Source organism: Aquarana catesbeiana, linkage group LG03, assembly GCF_042186555.1.
Source record: "Aquarana catesbeiana isolate 2022-GZ linkage group LG03, ASM4218655v1, whole genome shotgun sequence".
Classification (NCBI taxonomy): Eukaryota; Metazoa; Chordata; class Amphibia; order Anura; family Ranidae; genus Aquarana; species Aquarana catesbeiana.
Window position 1 is genome coordinate 341962383 of NC_133326.1, and position 21037 is coordinate 341983419.

General features: G+C 41.7%; 1 protein-coding gene across 1 annotated transcript in view; it reads right to left on the minus strand.

Moving 5' to 3' along the window:
* The window catches only part of ARHGEF37 (Rho guanine nucleotide exchange factor 37), a 178272-nt gene that overhangs the window by 88515 nt on the left and 68720 nt on the right, over nt 1-21037 (minus strand). The window contains exons 3-6 of the mRNA XM_073620564.1: nt 17359-17577; nt 13230-13557; nt 6794-6917; nt 1928-2075 (exon numbers count right to left, since the gene is read on the minus strand). Of these exons, the coding sequence (XP_073476665.1) occupies nt 1928-2075; nt 6794-6917; nt 13230-13557; nt 17359-17577 (819 nt within the window). The remainder of the gene's footprint in view (nt 1-1927; nt 2076-6793; nt 6918-13229; nt 13558-17358; nt 17578-21037) is intronic.

Consider the following 21037-nt stretch of genomic DNA (forward strand, 5'->3'; position numbering starts at 1 on the left):
AACCCTGCACTAGAATGACTAGATCTTCCTGATCATTCTCTTTAGCCATACTTTTATGATGTTTTCAACAGAACTAGTCCTAAAAGGATACTGATAAAGTCACCATACGTCACTCTGTAGTCAGCCATTAAATATCCAAGCAGAAAGTGAATATTTGGAATGGCATATCATGGATGTACTAGAGGAAGTTTAACTAAATACTCCATCAACCAGAGCAATGTGGTAGGGTACAAATGGGTTTGAGTCATGGGCAACCTAAAGATGGATGAAACGGACCACCACTGGTTTATTTTCATATAGCAGTTTAGAACAGTGCTTGCCAAACACTATAAATAAAGGTGTTCAGAGAGTGATGTCTGCATCGAGATACCAAGTGGCCTAGGATGGAGTATAATCAACAGTTGCAAAGTTTACTGTTTACAGGATGCTGCCTACCGAGTGGCCGGCCGGCGGGACAGCATAGGCATCTGTGAGAGATCATACACATGTGTGATTGTGTCTCTTGGCATCTGTCAGCTATCACCCATCTACCAGTTTCCGGGATCTAGAGTTCCCTTCCTTAGTTTGCAGACTTGAGTCTAACAAAAGCTTGTTCTGACCCGTTGACCACAGAGAAGCAAGCATTGTGCAAACAGTCTGGGGGGGATTTACTAAAACTAAAGCATGCAAAACCTGGTGCAGCTCTGCATGGAAACCAATCGGCTTCCAGGGTTTATTGTTAAAGTTTAACTGAACAAGCTGAAGTTAGAAGCTGATTGGCTACCATGCACAGCTGCAAATTCTGCTCCAGTTTTAGACTCGGTTCACACTGCACACCACATGTGAATCGCACAAGAACCGCACGGCGGTCCTGTGCAATTCACATGCAATTCAGTGCGTTTTGTGCCCATTTATTTTGAATGGACTCAAATTGCACTGCATCACACCAAAGTGCATGCACCTTTTTTGGAACCAAACCAGATCGCATAGTCATTTTGTACCATGCGATCAGGTGTGATCTGGTGCAGACAAGCGCACTGCACTTGCGACCTGCGTTTTTGACATCATTAACTTTATATTGACAACCACAGCAGATTGCAAAGGGAAGTGGAATTGCAATGCAGTAAGGTAAACACGCACAGATCACTGCATTTCCCACACTGCATAAGTTTGAACCTAGCCTTACCAAATCTCGCCCTTTGAAACACTAATTTGTGGAATTGCAATTATCCAGGCACTATATATACAGATACTGGATCTATACAATACTATCACAGCAATCACTATCACTATGAGCAGTCAGCAGGTTGTCAGAAGCTTTGACACAATGGGTGGATTTACTAAAACTGGAGCATGCAAAGTCTGGTACAACGCTGCATTAAAATCAATTATCTTCCAGGTTGTATTGTCAAAGCTTAATTGAACAAGCTGACTTTAGAAGCTGATTGGCTAACATGCAAAGCTGAATCATAATCAGAGTTTTTGTAAATCGCCCCCCAGTGTATCTTTTTGTATCTATTTGCATTTGCATCCAATTACTTGTCACAAATCATTCCTAATCTGATTGGCCTTTTAGCTTGTTTCAGTATACTTACAACTGTTGGTTACACTTTATCCTAGTCCTTTTAGCACCTCAACCCAAACATCACTCTGTGGACACTCTTTGGGCTTTTTCACACTAGCATTACCCTCTGGAAAGTGATCTATGGTGGATCACTTTTCATAAGGCGTTCCACAGGCAGTGAGGAGGCGTTACATAAAAAAACCTTTGTTATATGGAGTAGACCTATAATCAATTTTAGGCATAGATGGCCTGGGAGGCAGAGGAGCCACAAAGAATAAAGAAGCTTTGAATAATTTATTTAGAAAGCAACAGTGCACTTTAACATCTTTCAGCTCTACTGTTGCTATGTGTTTTGCAGCATACAGAGCAAGTAGTGGCACTCACTGTAATATTTCCAGTACTTCCTGGATCTTTTCATTTATAGATGGTGTTTCTTGGTAACTCTGAAGTAGTGATGTAGATCTTGTATATCCATTACAATAAACAGCGTATGCATTTTCCATATCTCTGCTGTATTCCTGAAAAAGGCTTCCTGAAAAGAAAAAAGAAAGCGGTTTTAGAGCCTGATAGGTTGATCTCCCTCCACCCCAAAATGGCAAAATGTGGGGAATGCAACTAGGAGGGTCACCAACCTCAGGATAGCAGGAAAGACTCAACAGAGCAATTCATGCCTCTTCTGTTCCACCACAAACAATGGGGTCTGCTGTGAGTGGAGGCGTTTTTAAAAGAATTCACAAATATTTGTGTCATCTAGGATCCCCTCTAAACATACATATAACCACCACCTTTTGTGATCAAGTGCTAGGGCCAACCCTTCCCACACATCATAATTGGCCAATAAGACGTCCATTATAGCTTGGAATCAATAGTCTGGAGTGAGAGTAGGTAGGTCCAAGTTCTTAACTTCAGAAGCAGGCTAACTTTTAAACAACAGATTAGCCTAGGTGTGGGGGTTCCCAAACAGCTTTACAGGGTACAAGGTCCAAAGTACCTCCAGATGCCTGATTTCAAATTTCCTTGTTTGTTAAGCACTTAAAATCACAAACACACTTTAACAGGTAGTGCAATTTCAATAGCTATGCAAAGGGCACTGGTACCCAAAATAAACATATTGCACTTATTAACTATGGTTGTAAATATTAGCCTATATACCTGCATTGACAGATACTAATGCTGCGTACACACGACCGGACTTTGCGGCATACTTGGTTCGGTGGACCGGAGTCCGTCGGACAATTCGATCATGTGTGGGCTCCAGCGGACTTTGTCAGTCGAAAAGTCAGCCGGGCAAAGTATGCCGTAAAGTCCGGTCGTGTGTACGCGGCATTTCAAATCTTTTCGATGGACTCGAGTCCGGTTGAAAAGTCTGCTCATCTGCATGCTAGTCCAAAGGACAAAAACTGACGCTAGGGCAGCTATTGGCTACTGGCTATGAACTTCCTTGTTTTAGTCCGGTCGTAAGTCATCACGTACGAATCCGTCGGACTTTGGTTGATCGTGTGTAGGCAAGTCCATTCATTCGAAAAGTCCGTCGTAAAGTCCGCCGGGCAAAGTATGCCATAAAGTCCGGTCGTGTGTAGGCGGCATAAGAAGGAGATGGCAGGGACATAAGGAAATCTTACCAACCACATGAGTGATAAAGATGAAAGAACAGCTCACCTCCTAATAACATGGGTGATAGGGTAAGAGGACATCTCACCAAGTAAAGACAAGGATGACAAATGTAGGAGGACATCCTGCGAACTAATGACATGGGTAATAGAGATAGAAAGACATCTCGCCATCCAATGACATGGTCATTGGAGGTGGCTGAGGTAGGAGGACATCTCATCAACCAATGACATAGGTGACTGAGGTAGGAGGACATCTCTTCAACCAATGACATAGGTGATTGAGGTAGGAGGACATCTCATCAACCAATGACATGGATCAAGTTTCTTGTGTATGGGGCAACAGGGTGCCCATGCTGACCCATGTCCACAGCCAAAAGTGCCTACAATGGGCATGTGGACAATAAGGATTGGAGGACTGAGCAATGCAAGAAGGTGGCCTGGTTTGATGAATCATGTTTTTTGTTACATCATGTGGAGTGCATGAGTGTTGCTTAGCTGGGCACCAAAATGCAGTATGGGAAGAAGGCAGGCCAGTGGATGCAGTTTGATACTTTGGGTAATGTTCTGCTGGGAAACCTTGGGTCCTGCTATGGGGATGTTACTTGACACGTACAACATCTAAACATTGTTGCTGACCAAGTATACCCCTTCATCGAAATGGCATGATGGCAGTGGCCTCTTTCAGCAGGATAATGCACCTGCCACACTGCAAAAATGGTTCAAGAATGGTTTGAGGAACACAACGAGTTTGAGATGTTTACTCGTTAAAAGTTATAGCTGATCAGTGTATAATGTGTGTGTGTATATATATATATATATATATATATATATATATATATATATACACACATACACACAGTACAGTATGCATAGTATATCCACTTCACTTCCGGAAGATTTACCCCTTTACCCCCCTTCCCGACCAGGCCATTTTTTGCAATATGGCACTGCATTATTTTAACTGACAATTGCATGGTTGTGTGGCACTGTATCCAAACAAAATTGATGTCTTTTAAATTGCCACAAATATAGCTTTCTTTTGGTGGTATTTGATCACTTCTGTGGATTTTATTTTTTTCGCTATTAAAACAAAAATACGACCGACAATTTTGAGAAACTTTCTGCTCTAAAACACATCCAATAAAAAACGTAAAAAAAACCTAATTTCTTCATCAATTTAGGCCAATATGTATTCTGCTACTTATTTCTGGTTAAAAAAAAATTCCAATAAGTTTAAATTGATTGGTTTGCGCAAAAGTTATAGCGTCTACAAACTATGGGATATATTTATAGAATATTTATTTATTTTAATAGTAATGGCGGCAATCAGTGACTTGTAATGGGACTGTGATATTGCGGCGGACAAATCGGACACCTAACTGACACTTTTTTTGGAAACAGTGACATTATTACAGTAATTAGTGCTAAAAATATGCACTGTCACTGTAGTAATGACACTATTATTATTATTATACAGGATTTATATAGCGCCGACAGTTTACGCAGCGCTTTACAACATTAGGGCAGACAGTACAAGTACAATACAATTCAATAGAGGAGGAATCAGAGGGCCCTGCTCGTAAGAGCTTACAATCTAGGAGGGAGGGTCAAGTTATACAAAAGGGTAATAGCTGTGGGGGATGAGCTAATGGAGAAAATAGTGCAGTTGTTAGATGGAGGCAGGATAGGCTTCTCTGAAGAGGAAAGTTTCCAGTGATCGCCTAAAGGTGGATAAATTTGGAGACAGTCTGACAGATTGGGGTAGGGAATTCCAGAGGATGGGCGAGGCTCGGGAGAAGTCCTGGAGGCGGATATAGGAGGAGGTGATGAGGGAGCTAGAGAGTAGGAGGTCTTGGGAGGAACGGAGAGGGCGATTAGGTTGGTATTTTGAGACTAGGTTAGTGATGTAGCTGGGGGCAGAGTTGTGGATGGCTTTGTAACTTATTGTTAATATTTTGAATTTAATTTGTTGGGTGAGTGGCAGCCAATGGAGGGATTGGCAGAGAGGGGTAGCAGACACTGAGCGGTTTGTAAGGTGGATGAGTCTGGCAGCAGCATTTATGATGGACTGAAGGGGGGATAGTCTATTTAAACGTAAGCCAATGAGGAGGGAGTTGCAGTAGTCAAGGCAAGAGATAACCAGGGAGTGAATCAGGAGCTTTGTGATTTGATTGGTTAGAAAGAGACGTAGCAAGCTTTGGAAAGTGATTGGATGTGGGGCTGAAAGGAGAGTTCAGAATCCAGGATAACACCTAGCACACTGACATGTGGGGAGGGGTGGATGGTTGTGCCATTGCTCTTGACAAACAACTCAGGGGAAGAGGCACGTGGGGGAGGAAATATTATAAGCTCGGTTTTGGACAAGTTGAGTTTGAGGAAGTGGTGTGACATCCATACAGATATGTCGGTTAGTAAGTTAGTGATGCGTGAGGAGACTGATGGGGTGAGTTGAGGGGTGGAGAGATAGATTTGTGTGTCATCAGCACAGAAATGATATTGAAAGCCGTGAGAGGCTATCAGCTGACCCAGGGAAGAGGTGTAGATTGAAAATAAAAGAGGTCCAAGAACAGAACCTTGGGGGACCCCAACAGAGAAGGGAAGAGGAGTGGAGGAAGTAGAATTGTAAGTGACACTGAAGGTACGTTGGGATAGGTAGGATGAGAGCCACTGAAGAGCACAGTCACGGAGACCGAGGGAGTAAAGTTTTTTGAGGAGGAGGGGGTGGTCAACCGTGTCGAAGCCAGCTGAAAGATCCAGAAATAGGAGTACAGAATAGTGTCCGTTGGTTTTTGCAGTTAGTAGGTCATTTGTGAGTTTTAAAAGAACAGTTTCTGTGGAGTGTTGAGGGTGAAATCCAGATTGAAGGGGATCAAGAAGGTTGTTTTTAATGAGGTGGTCACTCAGTTGGTTGTAAACCAGGCGCTCAAGTAGTTTAGAGGAAAAGGGGAGCAATGAGATAGGGCGTAGGTTGTTAAGATTGATAGGGTCCAAGGATGGCTTTTTAAGTATGGGAGTGACCAGTGCATGTTTTAGAGCATTGGGGAAGATGCCAGAGGTGAGGGAGAGATTGAAGATGTGGGAAGGGGTTAACAACAGGGACTATCAAAGGGTTAAATGTGTGCCTAGCTGGGATTCAGTGTAGTGGGGGAGGTGCTTTTTCTAGTGGAAGGCATGGATCAGTGTTTCTGCTTTACAGGGACACAGGATCCATGCCTTCTGTACTGGCTGAAGTTCTTTACATAGGCAGATTGCCATTCTGCCTGTGTAACGAACGATCAGCAGGTGCCGGCGGACATCAGGTCCCACTGATCAGCTCCCGCTGTGTAAAATCACAGCAGGAGTGAGCCGCCAGCGGCGCACACTTGGGCCCGATACCCAGAAGTGCAGGATCAATTATATATACAGTTCATGATCCTGCACAGAGCGGCCACCCTGTAGCAGTAAAGGTGCTATAGGGTGGTTGGCAAGCGCTTAAACATATGTGTATATACTATACACATATGCATGCAGACACATATTCTTAATGCAGTGGAAACCATTGTGAGTTGTGAACTTACACAGTAGCTGAAAAATTGTATTTTAGGGTTTTTTTTTTTTGGGGGGGGGGGGTTTCTCAATATTTTACAACCCTACTTACCTATCCGATAGAGCTGGTTTTGGTAATCATTTCTTGTATCTTTTAATTCAATGAGAAATGACTCGTGGACTGAAAGAATTTCTTCAGCATTGCAAAGGAGACTTCTGACATCAATTTGTGAGATCTAAAAAAATCATATATTTCACAGATGGATTTTTTGTCTGCTCTAAATATGAAAAACAATCAATACCTGTAGCCCACAAATAAAAATAACTACAACGAACAGTATTATGCAAAAGTTTTAGGCATGATCCTCTGATCCTCTACAGCGCTCTGTGTGCTTGATGAAAAATTGAAGGAAATTTTTTACTTGAGCACAATTGCACTATTTACCAGACTGCATTACTAGCTTACTTGTTGCCGGGAGAAATACTTCTGCATAGTTGAGTCACCTAGCCTTGTTTCCACGCCCTATGCACGAAAACATAGGAACTGGTGTTCAAAAAAAATGGCAGCAGGTGCTCTGGACCGATGAGTCAAAATTTGAAATATTTTACTGTAGCAGGAGGCAGTTTGATCATGAAGGGCTAGATAGTGATACAATAATAAGTGTCTGCAGGCCACTTTGAAGCATTAGGCTCGGTTTCCACTAGTGCGACTTTTCATGGGACTTGGGACTGAAAAGTCACATGACAAGTCGTACCCCATGATTTCGAATGAGTACTGTTCATATCTGCGACTTCAAGTCACAGCAACTTCAAATTAGTCCCTGCACTACCTTGGTCCCACTTGGATGCGACTTGAGGTCCATAGACCTCAAGAATACACAGGCATTGCTTCAAGTCGCGGCAAAAAATTGTGGCACAATCGGGCAACTTTGGGGTTGCAATAGTGGAAACCGAGCCTTAGGAGGTTCCTTGCAAGTTTGGGGCTGCATTTCTGCAAATGGAGTTGGAGATTTGATCAGGATCAATGGTGTCCTCAATGCTGAGAAATACAGGCAGATAATTATCCATCATGAAATGCCATTAGGGAGGCGTGTGATTGGCCCCAAATTAATTCTGCAGCAGGACAATGACTCCAAACACACAGCCAATGTCATTAAGAACTACCTTCGTAAAGAAGAACAAGGAGTCCTGGAAGTGATAGTTTGGCCCCCACAGAGCCCTGATGTCAACATCACCAAGTCTGTCTGGAATTACATGAAGGGATAGAAAGATTTGAGGCAACCCACATCCCCAGAAGATCCGTGGTTAGTTCTCCAAGATGTTTGGAACAACCTACATGCCAAGTTCCTTCAAAAATTGTGTGCAAGCGTACCTAGAAGAATTAAAGAATTTACGCTGTTTTGAAGGCAAATGGTGCTTTCTAGAGTTGGATTGCTGGTTCGGCATGAGCATTAGTTCTGGCCAAACATTGGCTCTTTGCCCAGTTCAGGGAACACCTGAATTTGCAGGGTGTTTGGCGGGTTTTCAGCCTGCTGAACGCCTTGCAATTGCACTGCACGCTGCACAGTGCATTTTGCACCCTGAAGGGGCAAAGCTTTGCCCCATCAGGGCGCAGTATAAGCTGGTTGTTAAGGAGCGGGGCCAGGAAGCTGGCCATGGCATCCTAAGCAACCGATGAGTCAACAGCTGTCAATGGCGTGGGGTCCCTTAGCCTGGTATGGTTTTAAAGGGGAAATCCATACCAGACCCTTATCAGAGTATGCAGCCTGACAAGTCAGGAAAGGGAGGGGATGAGCGAGCCCCCCACCCCAAAGCACCTTGTCTCCCATGTTGATGGGGACAAGGGCCTCATACCCACAACCCTGGCCGGAGGTTGTGGGGGTCTGCAGGAAAGGGGGGGCCTACAGATCCCAGCCCCCCCATGTGAATGAGTATGGGGTACCCCCTTCTGACTTCACTGACCCAGCACCCAGCATACACTGGTCCATGAATTTAGAAGGGAGCAGTGCCACCAGGTGATGTAGCCAGGTGGCCCCGCCCATACCTATAAAAGAACAGTCAAGCGGCTTAGCCTGCTGTAGGCAGCCAGGCTTCATATACGGTGGAAGATTTTTTATTTTTCTCGGGTGCGGCGGGCGGCGTGATTGATGATGGATTTACATTGGGGGACACTGTTTTTTTATTTTTTAATAAAGGAGTTGTCAAAAACTGTCTCTGTGTTTTTATTACTTTTTGACACTTTTTTGGTGAATGGGTAGGGGTACTATGTACCCCATACTCATTCACATGGGGGGGGAGGGATCTGGGGGCACCATTGTTAAAGGGAGCTTCCAGATTCTGATAAGCCCCCTGCCCACAGACCCCCCACAAACACCAGCCACGGTTGTGGGGGGTGAGGCCCTTGTCCTCATCAACATGGGAACAAGGTGCTTTGGGGCAGGGGGGTCAGAGCCCCCCTGCCCCAAAGTACCCACCCCCCGTGTTGAGGGCATGTGGCCTGGTATGGTTCAGGAGGGGAGGTGTCGCTTGCCCCCCCTTTCCTGACCTGCCTGGCCGCTTGCTCGGATAAGGGCCTGCTTTGGATTTTTAGGGGACCCCCGCACCGTTTTATTCTTTCTTTTTTCAATAGCCAGGTGCTGGCAATTGCAACCGCGAGTCATTTTAAATGTGATTTGACTCATTTCCAGCATGTTCTATGCATACAAAAGGTCTGACACTTTACAGGCAGACTAAGGGGACCTCCCCAAGCACTATGGAATTTTTCATATTTATTGTTGCACTTTAGCCTAGGTTCACATTGGTCTGATTTGGCATGCATTTGACATGTCAAATCACATGACAAATTGGCGGCTATTGCCGGAAATAGCACCGTCCGAATAGGTACGACGCTGACTTTGTAGCGCTGCACCAATTCCCAAAAGTAGTTCCTGCACTACTTTTGGCGACTTTGGGGGCGATTTCAATAGACATCTGTGCATGAACTCGCACAGATGTCTGTCAAATCGCCCCCAAAGTCGGATTACATTGCTGGGTTAGAAATCGCTAGGGCAGTACCAGGACCCCCATTTATGGCCAATTACTTGCATATAAGCCTACAAAATGGGCACTTCTAATTTTTCCTGTTTGGCTCCCATAGAGTTCAATGGGGTTTGCCGTTCGGGTTAGAACTTCCCCTATTCAGGAGTTCTGCTGCGAACCGAACAGGGGGGTGTTTGGCCCATCTTTAGTGGTTAAACCAAATATTGATTTGATTTTGATTTATCTTCTGTTCATTAACTTTTCATTTTGTTATTTGATAAAAATAAACTATTAACACTTCTATGTCTGAAAGGATTCTTGATTTACAGCATGTTTTCACACCTGCCTAAAACTTTTGCACAGTACTGTATAATCCCCCAATTAATCAAAAGGTTGTTTGTGATCAAATATATCAATAAAAATCCTTCCATTTATAAGATTTTATAATGAATGCATTAACTGCATTCATGTGTGTTTTTTTATTTAATCTGCCAGGAGTTAAAAGCCTATTGAAAAACACATAATTCATTAATAAATATGTAAAGTAAAAATATGTTTTGACAAAATGTGTAAAAAAAAAACTTTTGTTTGTATAGCTGCACTGGCCCTTTAAAATGTGTATAAGAAATATTGCATCAAATTCCAAATCTGTCATATAAATATGCCTTATTAACAACATGTGCTAGTGATTTCCATCAAATAACATATTATACAAATTGTAAAAGTCCCAATAGTATGAATTAAAGTGGCTGTATACCCTTTTTTTTTTTTTTACTTTTACCTACAGGTAAGCCTATAATAAGTACATAAAGTGATGCGCTTGTATTATCTATTAAAAAATGTGCTACCTCTTGTGCCTATTTGATACTTCTAAAAATAAATGAAACATTGTGTAAAACTTTTGTTAAATAGTAACTTGTGTTTAAATAAACCATAGCAACTCCATTACATAGACACATATACAAAAGGATATGTTCAGGAGAAAATGTGTTCCGAGCCTTTTTCTATTAAACACTCCCAAAAAACTTTCAGCCAGTGATTAATAATGAGAATTTCCAATATATAAAGCATGTAGTTTTCTGATCAAAGTCAAAACATAATTAATAATCAACCAAATTATATTAGAACAATACCTCCTCCTCTGGTATTTATTTTAATTAACTGTGGGGTGTCACTAATTGATTGCAGCTGTATTACCTTATTTATTTATTTTTTCACCATTGGATTTTTTTCACTATTGTACTTTTTACTATTTCCACAAACATCTTTTTTAGTCCACTTCAGCGCTTTAGGAATTTTATAACTGAAGCCTATAATAAGGCCTCTTTCACATGGACGATCCGTATGTCCGTTTTTCATCCTTCCGTTTTTGGATGAAAAACGGACATACATTCATCCCTATGGAGCGTCGGATGTCAGCGGTGACATGTCCGCTGACATCCGACCCCGCTCCGATCCGAAAAGTGTAACGGAGGAAAAACCTACTTTTCCATCCGTTATCGGATCGGGTGACGACGGACACTACGGTCCGTCGTCATCCGATCCCCCCATAGGGGAGAGCGGCGCTCTGACAGGTCCGTCGCTGCACAGTGTGCAGCGATGCACCTGTCATCTTCCTGCTCAGCGGGGATCGGCGGAGCGATCCCCGCTGAGCCAGCGGATGTTCACGGGGCGGATCATCACTGATCCGCCCCGTGAGAAAGAGGCCTAAGGCTTACTTGCAGGTAAAATGAATATCTCCTAAACCTGTTATGAGATATTTACTTTACATGCAGCCGCTGACGTCAGTGGCGCATGCGCTGTGAAGGCCCGGCTGAAGGTCCGGCAAGCGACCTTGCCGGGAAGAAGACTAATCGCAGCTTCAGCTACTCACAGCGCCGGAGCCACAATACCAGGAAGAAACACCAAGGGAACATGTCAGCTCCCTCGGTGTGGACCGGGATCAGATGTCGAAGCCTCGTTCTAAGGTGAGTATTTCATAATGAGCTAGTATATAGTATAGTATATAATCCACTGTGCTGGACAAAAGGTGACTTCCAAAACAATCGTGATTTGTGATTCACCACCACCACCATCCAATCTATACGCTTACCAAAAAGCAATAATAAACAAGCCTGTGTAATGCCTTTCTTTAATCCTCCAAGCACATAAGTAGATATGTTTCCACCAGATCCCATACTATTCTCTTATACTCCTCTAGTTAGTATGGTTCTCAAAAAAACCCCAAAAACGGCCATCTTTGCGCAAAATTCCACACTTTGTTTGTTAAAAGATCATATAAAAGTGTACACTGATGACGCATATTTCGTGCAAAACGCACTGAGGCTAGTTTTGTGACGCTGACGTCATTTCCTGCCGAATGAATCACACTGAGATTGAGGCTTGAACCGCACGCCAGCTCCCTGTACACAATACGATCATTACAGGCCATTACTGGAATGCTGGATAGACTAAGTGCCGGTCTGAGGCACACCTATATGTGAGTGTAAACTTTTATTTGATCTTTTAACAATTAAAGTGTGGAATTTTGCGCAATGATGGCCGTTTTGGTTTTGGAAGTCACCCTATGTCCAGCACGGTGTATAAATTTTTTGGGACTTTTTATTAATTTTATACTAATGGGACTTTTATAAATTGTGAAATATGTTATTTGATGGAAATCACTAGCACATGTTAAAGTGGATGTAAACCCAATGTCATCCTTTCTAAACTACTGCCATAGGGGTTATCTATAGGATATACATGCCTCCTACATGTATCTTTACCTGTCAAATGTCTCCCCTCTGTCTGTTATGAGACCCGAAAAACTGCATATTCTGTGGGTGGGTCTGTTGTCTGGAGCTCAATGGGTGGAGTCGTGATGTCAGTAGAGTCCCCGCCCACCTCTTCACTCCCCTTGTCAATATGCATTTTCTCTGTGTATTTCTTACACTGAACTTCTGCTATGATCTCTAACATCCAGTGAAAAGACAGGAAAGTAACCACATGACTTCAGCATGCCAAATCATGCTGAGGTGTGGAACAGCCAATCTTTGCAGAGCTGCTGAAGAAAGGAGTGGGGGAGGGAATTAAAAAATACTGCCTGTCTTAGGCTGGTGCACAAGATATGTAAATCACCTGTCACTCACAGCAAGGGGGAGGATTTGACAAGGTTTTTCTCTGTTTGTCAAGTTTTATCTCACTGAACAATAAAAGAGGATTGCTCAGAGCTGGATTAACTCTTTGTGGCAAGACTGGGCTCAAATGATAGGAAATCTTATCCTCTACTCTATGATATCGGAAAAAATAATAATTTTGGGTTTACATCCACTTTAAGACATATTTATATGACAGATTTGGAATTTGATGCACTATTTGTTATACACATTTTAAAAGACCAGCACAGTTACACAAACAAAAGTTTTTTTACACATTTTTCACTGACAATAGCGGTGATTATTAGCTGCAGCATTATAATGTATTGGTATTTGTTTTGCGCCGGTGGCACATATCAAATTCAAAAGGCTGTGCAAATAATCTTTTTTTTTTACCTTCTCCAGCCTGGGCTGAATTTGTAAAATTAGAAGCTGTAGTGAGCGAACATATTCTGTCTCTGTGCTAATAAGTTCATTTACTTCAGGTGCCTCGGTCTTAAAATTCATGATACCATCATACACAGGCTCTTCTATCTGAGGAATATTCTCATAAATGGCATCACTTTTAACTGCTTGTGTGTCCACACTAGAGGGGCTGCCATTGGTAGGTGACATATCATGTGTATTATAACCAATCTGGGAAAAGGGTTCCCGGTCATCAGATCCATAGCGTGGCAGTGGAACATTTCCTTTTGTGGCACTGCTGTCCATGTAGTCACAATAACTGCAAAGGAATTACACTATATTTACTGGAATATAAAAAATGTACAAAATGCAGACACAAAACAATTCTATCTAGGTCAGATTGTCACATGCAAGGTACTTTCCTTTAAAATGCAACTTCCTTGAGTATTGCCATGCTGGTCATGTTTCTACAAATTCCAATCACAACAAAAATGACACAAAAAATACCATTCATTGCTGGAGGTAAAGTCAATTCAGTTTCACTTTTGTCTTACCGCAGATGACGCCAGAACCAGTTCTTAAACGATACCATCTACTGTATATTACCCATTCCACTTGAATGATAATATGTTCAGATGGATATGGGTCACGCACCAATTTAAAGGGATTTCCCCCCATGTAGCTAAAAGCAACCCATACCACCCCACTGCTGCCTCGCTTGGTTACAGACCTGGATAAATGGAATCAGGCTTATCTATTAAGAAACTATGTGGGTTATTTCCGAAAGGAAAATCCACTTTGCACTACAAGTGCAAACTACAAGTGCAAAGTGCACTTGAAATTGCACTGAAAGTGCACTTGGAAGTGCAGTCGCTGTAAATCTGAGGGGTAGATCTGAAATGAGTGAAGGCTCTGCTGATTTTATCATCCAGTCATGTGCAAGCTAAAATGCTGTTTTTTATTTTCTTTGCATGCCCCCCTCAGATCTACAGCGACTGCACTTCCAAGTGCACTTTCAGTGCAATTTCAAGTGCACTTTGCAATTGTAGTTTGCACTTACAGTGCGAAGTGGATTTGCCTTTAGTAAATAACCCCCTATGTGAGCTTATTTTACAAGGCAGTGCAAAAACGAATGCGTAATGAGAACCAACCCATAACATCCATCTAGTACACATGTGTCAAACACAAGGCCTGCGGGCCGAATTTGGCCCTCCAGGTCATTTCACGTGGCCCTTGCATCTCTCCTGTAGTTGCGGCACCCCTCACGTCTCTACCTCCCCTTGTCTCAGCAGTGGGCGGCAGAAAGGAGGACAGAACTCCTCCTACAGATCCTGCATCTTGCAGTTGCAACATCCCTTTAATGGCTCCTCCCTGGTCTCACCATTAAGCAGACTCCAGCCCTCCTCTGGTCCTCCTCCAGAACCTGTACTTTCTGCTTGCCAGCTCCTCCCACAGCTCCTTCCCAGCAGCAGCACATGGTAAAAGGGGTGCACTGTAGTGTAAGGAAGCGTGGGGGACTCTTAACTCCTGATGGTGGGTAGGGATCGAATTTGACACTCCTGATCTAGTATGTACAGAAACTGGAGTAATTTTTAGTATTGAAAAATCCCATTGCATCTACTAATTCATACCTCCCAAATTTGACATGGGAATGAGGGACACCTATTAGAAAAAGTATGTAGGCATGGGCCATACCCCCTGCCATGCCCCCTTAAAGGAGAATTATACAAAAAAATAGTTAACCACTTGCCTACAGGGGACATTTACTTTCAATCTTTTTTATTGAAAAGTTTTAATGTCAAGAGGTAACATACGGTATTAAACATTATAATAGCCAGAGCCCTGGTGCATATTATCAGAAACAATAAAAACTTTCTTTTGGTGGTATTTAATCGCCAAAAAATAAAAAACTTTCATAATTTGTTAAAAAATTTAGCAAATAGGCAATTTTTCTCCTTTACTGATGTGGCTGCACTGATGGGCACTGATAGGCTGCACTGATGGACAATGATGGGGCAGCACTAATGGGCACTGATGAGGCAGCACTGGTGGGCACTGATCAGGCGGCACTGATGAGGTGGCAGGCTGCACTGATGGGCACTGATTGACGCCACTGATAGGCTGCACTGATGAGGAGGCACTGATGAGGCTGCACTGATAGGTGGCACTAATTGAAGGCACTGATAAGGATGCACTGATGAGCTCTGATGAGACAGCACTGATGAGGCGGCCCTAACAGGCTGCACTGATGAGGCGGCATTGATAGGTGGCACTGATGGGCACTGATGAGGCTGCACTGATAGGTGGTACTGATGGGCACTGGTAGGTGACACTGATGAGGAGGCACTGATGGGCACTGATTGGCAGCACTGGTGGCACTGATGGGCACTGTTGGGGCTCCACTACTAATCAGGACACTGATAATCAGTGCTCTGATTATGAGTGTACATGTCCCTTTTACACAAGCCAGTTATTGGCTCTCTTCTCTCCTGTCAGCGTGAGGAAAGAAATGCGGATAACCGGCTTCAGTTTACATCGTGGTCAGCTGTGATTGGACACAGCTGATCACGTGGTAAAGACCTGCTGATTGGCTATTTACCTCAACTTGTGATCAGCTGTGTCCGGAGAACACTGTGATCACAGAGCGCGCCAACCCGTGCCATGATCCCAGAACTGGCCAGTCGGCAACTGGTTAAACCCACAAGTGCTTTTTTTTACCACTACTATTCCTTTATACTGCTTATGAAATTTACAAATGCAGCAATTTAGAAGTGGGATGAAAGGTTTAGCACTTTTTGAAAAATAAAAAGTGCATTTTGTATACAACTATGTAGATCAGACCAAAATGAGGGACAGAAGAACTTTGTTCCAAATCAGGGACAGTTGGGAGCTGATAATTTAGTGTTGATGTGCAATATTCACCCCTTTCCAATTTTCTAAAAAATAAGTCATCAGCATTTAATGGGGCATCAATCTCAATGGCAGCCATAAAGTCCAGGCTTCAAATTTTAGCCCCTTCCCAGCCAGTGCTATTAGTACAGTGTCAGTGTACAGCATTGTCACTGATCAGTTATTAGTGTCACTAGCGATGTCAGTGTCAGTTAGAGACCCTTCTAGACAGTGTCTGTAGGTGCCAGATTGCTGGCCACCTTATCAAGGTCACGCTATAAGTCGTTGATCAATGCCATTACAGTATAGCATCTATAGCTGGGTTAGACGCTATAACTTTCACACAAACCAATTAAGGTAAACTTACTGGGATTGTTTTGTTTTTTTTTTTTACCAAAGACATGTAGCAGAATACATTTTGGCCTAAATTTATGAAGAAATTAGATTTTTTTTTGTTTATATTTTATAATAAAAAGTAGAAAATATTTTTTTCTTTTTCAAAGTTTTCGGTCATTTTTCATTATATAATAATAATAAAAAAATAATAATTTTTCATTATATAATAAAAATACAAACCCAGTGGTGATCAAATACCACCAAAAGCAAGCTCTATTTATATGAAATTAATTATATAAATTTAATTTGCATGTAGTGTTGCATGTCTGCACAATTGCCAGTTAAAGTAGCGCAGTGCTGAATAACAAAAACCACTCTAGCCACAAAGGGGGTGAAACTTTCCGTAGGTCAGGTGGATAAGCATTTAGTGACACAATAGAGTATAAAGAAACAGCCAGTGCAAAAATGATCTAAATCATCAATACCCCTACTAGTACAGATTCAATGACCATACTGCATATAGGTGAACTATGTTCGGTTTGACCTTCTAGAAAGAAAAATATAACTTTAAAAACCCCAATTGATTTGAATGAAAGAAAAAAAAACAGAAAGACTGTAAAACATGGTTCAGCTTCCTACCATAGAGCTGCAAGCCCTTCCTGACATCTTATAGTAATTGTATAAATAATTGCATCAACACATTACTTTCTCAGATCTAGATACTGATGAAAGGTGGTGGGAAAGATAAAACACCCGTTGTCCTCCCACAATCACATCCATCATGAGAGGAACAGGTAAGCGGTAACCAAAAGAAGCTAATGATTCACTGTTGGTTGTTAAAAAGTTATTGCCAAATCTTCTTTCACTAGTCTAGATTTTGACCTGTTTTACTTACTTGCTGGATGAATGACTGTGGGTCAGCTGATCTTCAGTGTCACTCACACTTTCCGTGTCACTAAATTCTGAGTCGTCATAATATTGTTCTTCATTGTCAATTGTGTCATATATGCGCTCTTCATCTTCAGCAGTTTCGACCTCTGAAGAGCTACCCTGATCATAGGATGAAATACGTCTCCGGTCACTTAATGGGTAGTTGTCAGCAGCAGCGAAAGACCTGGGTACATAGCAAATCATAAACTTTGATGAGACAAACACAAAGAATGGAGACCACACCATACGGACTCAATATCTGCAACCAGTGAAAAAAAAAAAAACCTCGTACAGGTAAAAATGAAAGCAATAATAAATATTAGTAATAACTCAAGGTACTCGGTTTCAGTAAGCAACAAGTAAACATGTTAGAAATTCTCAGTAATTATTTCCTTTTCTCCATAAAAAGGAAGCAATTGTTTCACCACATACTGTATTCATTGTAGCTCAGTCTCCCTTGGCTAGAAATGTGTCAATGTATGTCCACATATTTATGCACCTTAACAAAAATAGTTAACCACTCATCCACATTCACATCCCCTTTATACTGAGCCACCTGTCTTTGAAACCTTTAAATCACTATATATATATATATATATCTATAGTCATACATCCTGGCTTTTATTGCTGTAACAAAGAGGCATTAGACAGATTACATGGGATATAATATAGTGTACTTCTATCTTCAGCTATGGATGGGCCCCCTTGCTGGGGGGAGGTGGGGGGTGATTGGGTGGCTTTCTGACCCCACTATTCCCCTATACAGGTTGGGGGGCGGGGTTTTGCCTCCTATGCATCGGCATCATGTTTGAATGACCTGCTCAGTGCATCAACTTGCCTGAGCATTGAGCAGATTCCCTCTTTCCATCCAATTGGGGCTCATGGTGTTGGTGGGGACCCGCCCTTTGCCGGAGGGATATAAGCTGCTCAGGCTGGCCGGCTGACCATTTCACATGGACCATTCACACAAGTAGGATTCCAGGCATGCCTATGGCCACAGAACCACACACAAGGTAATTGAGGTTGACTCATATTCACTACAACATTTCTTTGGTTTTATTTTAGTTCTACACTACACAGTCCACCATTACTTGGTGGTTTTGTTTTTGGTTTCATCTTTTGTAGGTACACGTATACACACTTTCTCTGGTTGTAGTTTTTTAACCTATACACTTCATACCACCACAACAATCACCACCATTCATCATTTCACTCACTTCACAGGTATAGGCTTATCTCATTAATTAATACATTTATTTCACATGGGGGGTTATTTACGAAAGGCAAATCCACTTTACACTGAAAGTGCACTTGGAAGTGCAGTCCCTCTAAATCTAAGGGGTAGATCTGAAATGAGTGGAGGCTCTGCTGATTTTATCATCCAATCATGTGCAAGTTAAAATGCTGTTTTTTATTTTCCTTGCATGTCCCCCTCGGATCTACAGTGACTTTACTTTCAAGTGCACTTGCAGTGCAAAGTGGATTTGCCTTTAGTAAATAACCCCCTTGGTTTCATCTTCATACACTTGCAGAGCAGTGTGGACTGTTAATCATACACTAGATTCACATGGTCATGACATGGTTGCCTGGTCCTCACCTGGTTGCTGTCTCTGGCTTGGATGGGACTCCTCACCTTAGCCCCGGAGGAGATGATCATCCTTGTCCCCTGTCTTCCCTTGGATCTAAGGTTGGGCACAACCATTGGGCCGTATTGTAAGTTACACACCTTTATTTTGAGAGATTGTTCTCCGTTTAAAGGATATCCTATATTTATAGATATTATTGATTTAATTTCAGAGCATTTTACTCCTGATGATTGGCATGAGCCATGAATTGTGCGTCGAGGTACATCGAACTGATGCCTAGACAAGTTTGGCTCACCATGAGCAATGTTCGTTCAATTTTGATTATGTTCATTGAATTTTTATGAATGGATGAGTGTTTTTATGTAACTGTAATGCTTTTTATATCTTACCTTACTCTGTATAACTATATATTCATACAAGTGTATCATAGTATATTGTGTCCTGTATTTACAGATTGACACTCTCTAACGTGATTTGTTATTAATACATTTTATAAATGATTTGAATAAAGTATCCATTCAGTGACCTGCCTCACACAAAGACCCATTTCTTTCTTCTTTCTGTTGTTTAATACATATCAGGGATGGAGGCTTGCCACTGCTACAATCAGGTTGTGTTAGGTCACATCATTATATATTTATGCACATTACTATGTATGAGCAAAGTTTTAATTTACCACAAAATGTGGGTAAAAATCTGACACTGACAAACTTGCTAATTTCTTCAAAAACACCGCACTCATCCCTACACATTACTTGAATACAGTCTGAAACCTGTGATTTCACAAGGATCAGATGACAATCTAGCTGTCTTGAGGCACCTTAAATATCGGCTAAATATTTTGGACCACCACAAAAAAACTCAATAAGACAGATTTTTTTTTTGCGAATAAACTATTGTTCCCCAAAAGAGAGTTGCCTATTCAAATAAAGAGGCATACTTATAGGATATAATTATATGTGTATGCATGCATGTCAGAGGGTGGATGAGCCAGATCATTTTGTAATATTCAACTACTGTTCTATTTATGTCAAACTTTATACAGCTGGAAGATTGCAGGTCATTCATAACTGTCTTTGTAAGAAATCTAGTTCTGAAATGTGGAGGCTGCTGTTGACCTCTTATGGAAATGCTAGACTGTCATGTGGATCTTCTTGCTTCAATACTTTGAGAAAATGACCCAGAATATGCAAATAAGGACTTCAGACCTTTCTTTGACTTTTCTCTTTTGTTGGTTTGTCCCAGGTTAAATTTTAGGAGTATGGAAGCTAAGAGTCAGCATACATTAAAGCCTCATACACACGATTGGATTGTTGGCCAACAAAACCATGCACTTTTGTCCGAAGGGCGTTGGCCCAAACTTGTCATGCATACACATGGTACACAATTGCTGCCCAAATATCACGAACGTAGTGACATACTACGTGGTTTTTCAGCTCTTTAGCGCCACCCTTTGGTCTTCTTTTGCTAATTTCGTGTTAGTAGAAGTTTGGTGAGTGTTGATTCGTGCTTTTCTTTTCGCGCTTTTCATTTAGCCCTTTTCAGTTCGCGATTTTCATTTTGTGCTTTTCATTTAGTTTCTGAACGGCCATTCGTCAACCAGCCATGATGCGGAATCGGAGGTGATCACATGTTATTTATTATTGGCCTTGGAGTTATTGCTTTGACATTATTTTTTGGTTGAATAATAATTTGATTTGGTATATTTTCTATATTTTTGGATGCATAGAATGCATTTTTTGGTTAAGTTCTATTGGCAGATAGCATGTCTAATTTTATTTGTTTTCTTTTTTTAATGCACAATAAAAAAATTGTGGAGAATAATACTTGGTTATGTGTTTTACTTCTAATGACAATTTGGGAGTAGGCAGTTACATTTTAAAAAATACAATGTAAAATTAACAAGGGACACCAACATAGTTGTATCTTTGATCTTAAAAACTACGGGATAATGGTATTGTGGTAACTTGCCCAAAATTAAAAAAGAAAAAACAAGCATAATAATATTATTCTTGATACAGTATCACTAGAAAAAAAGCCTTTGAAAATTTGTTTGCA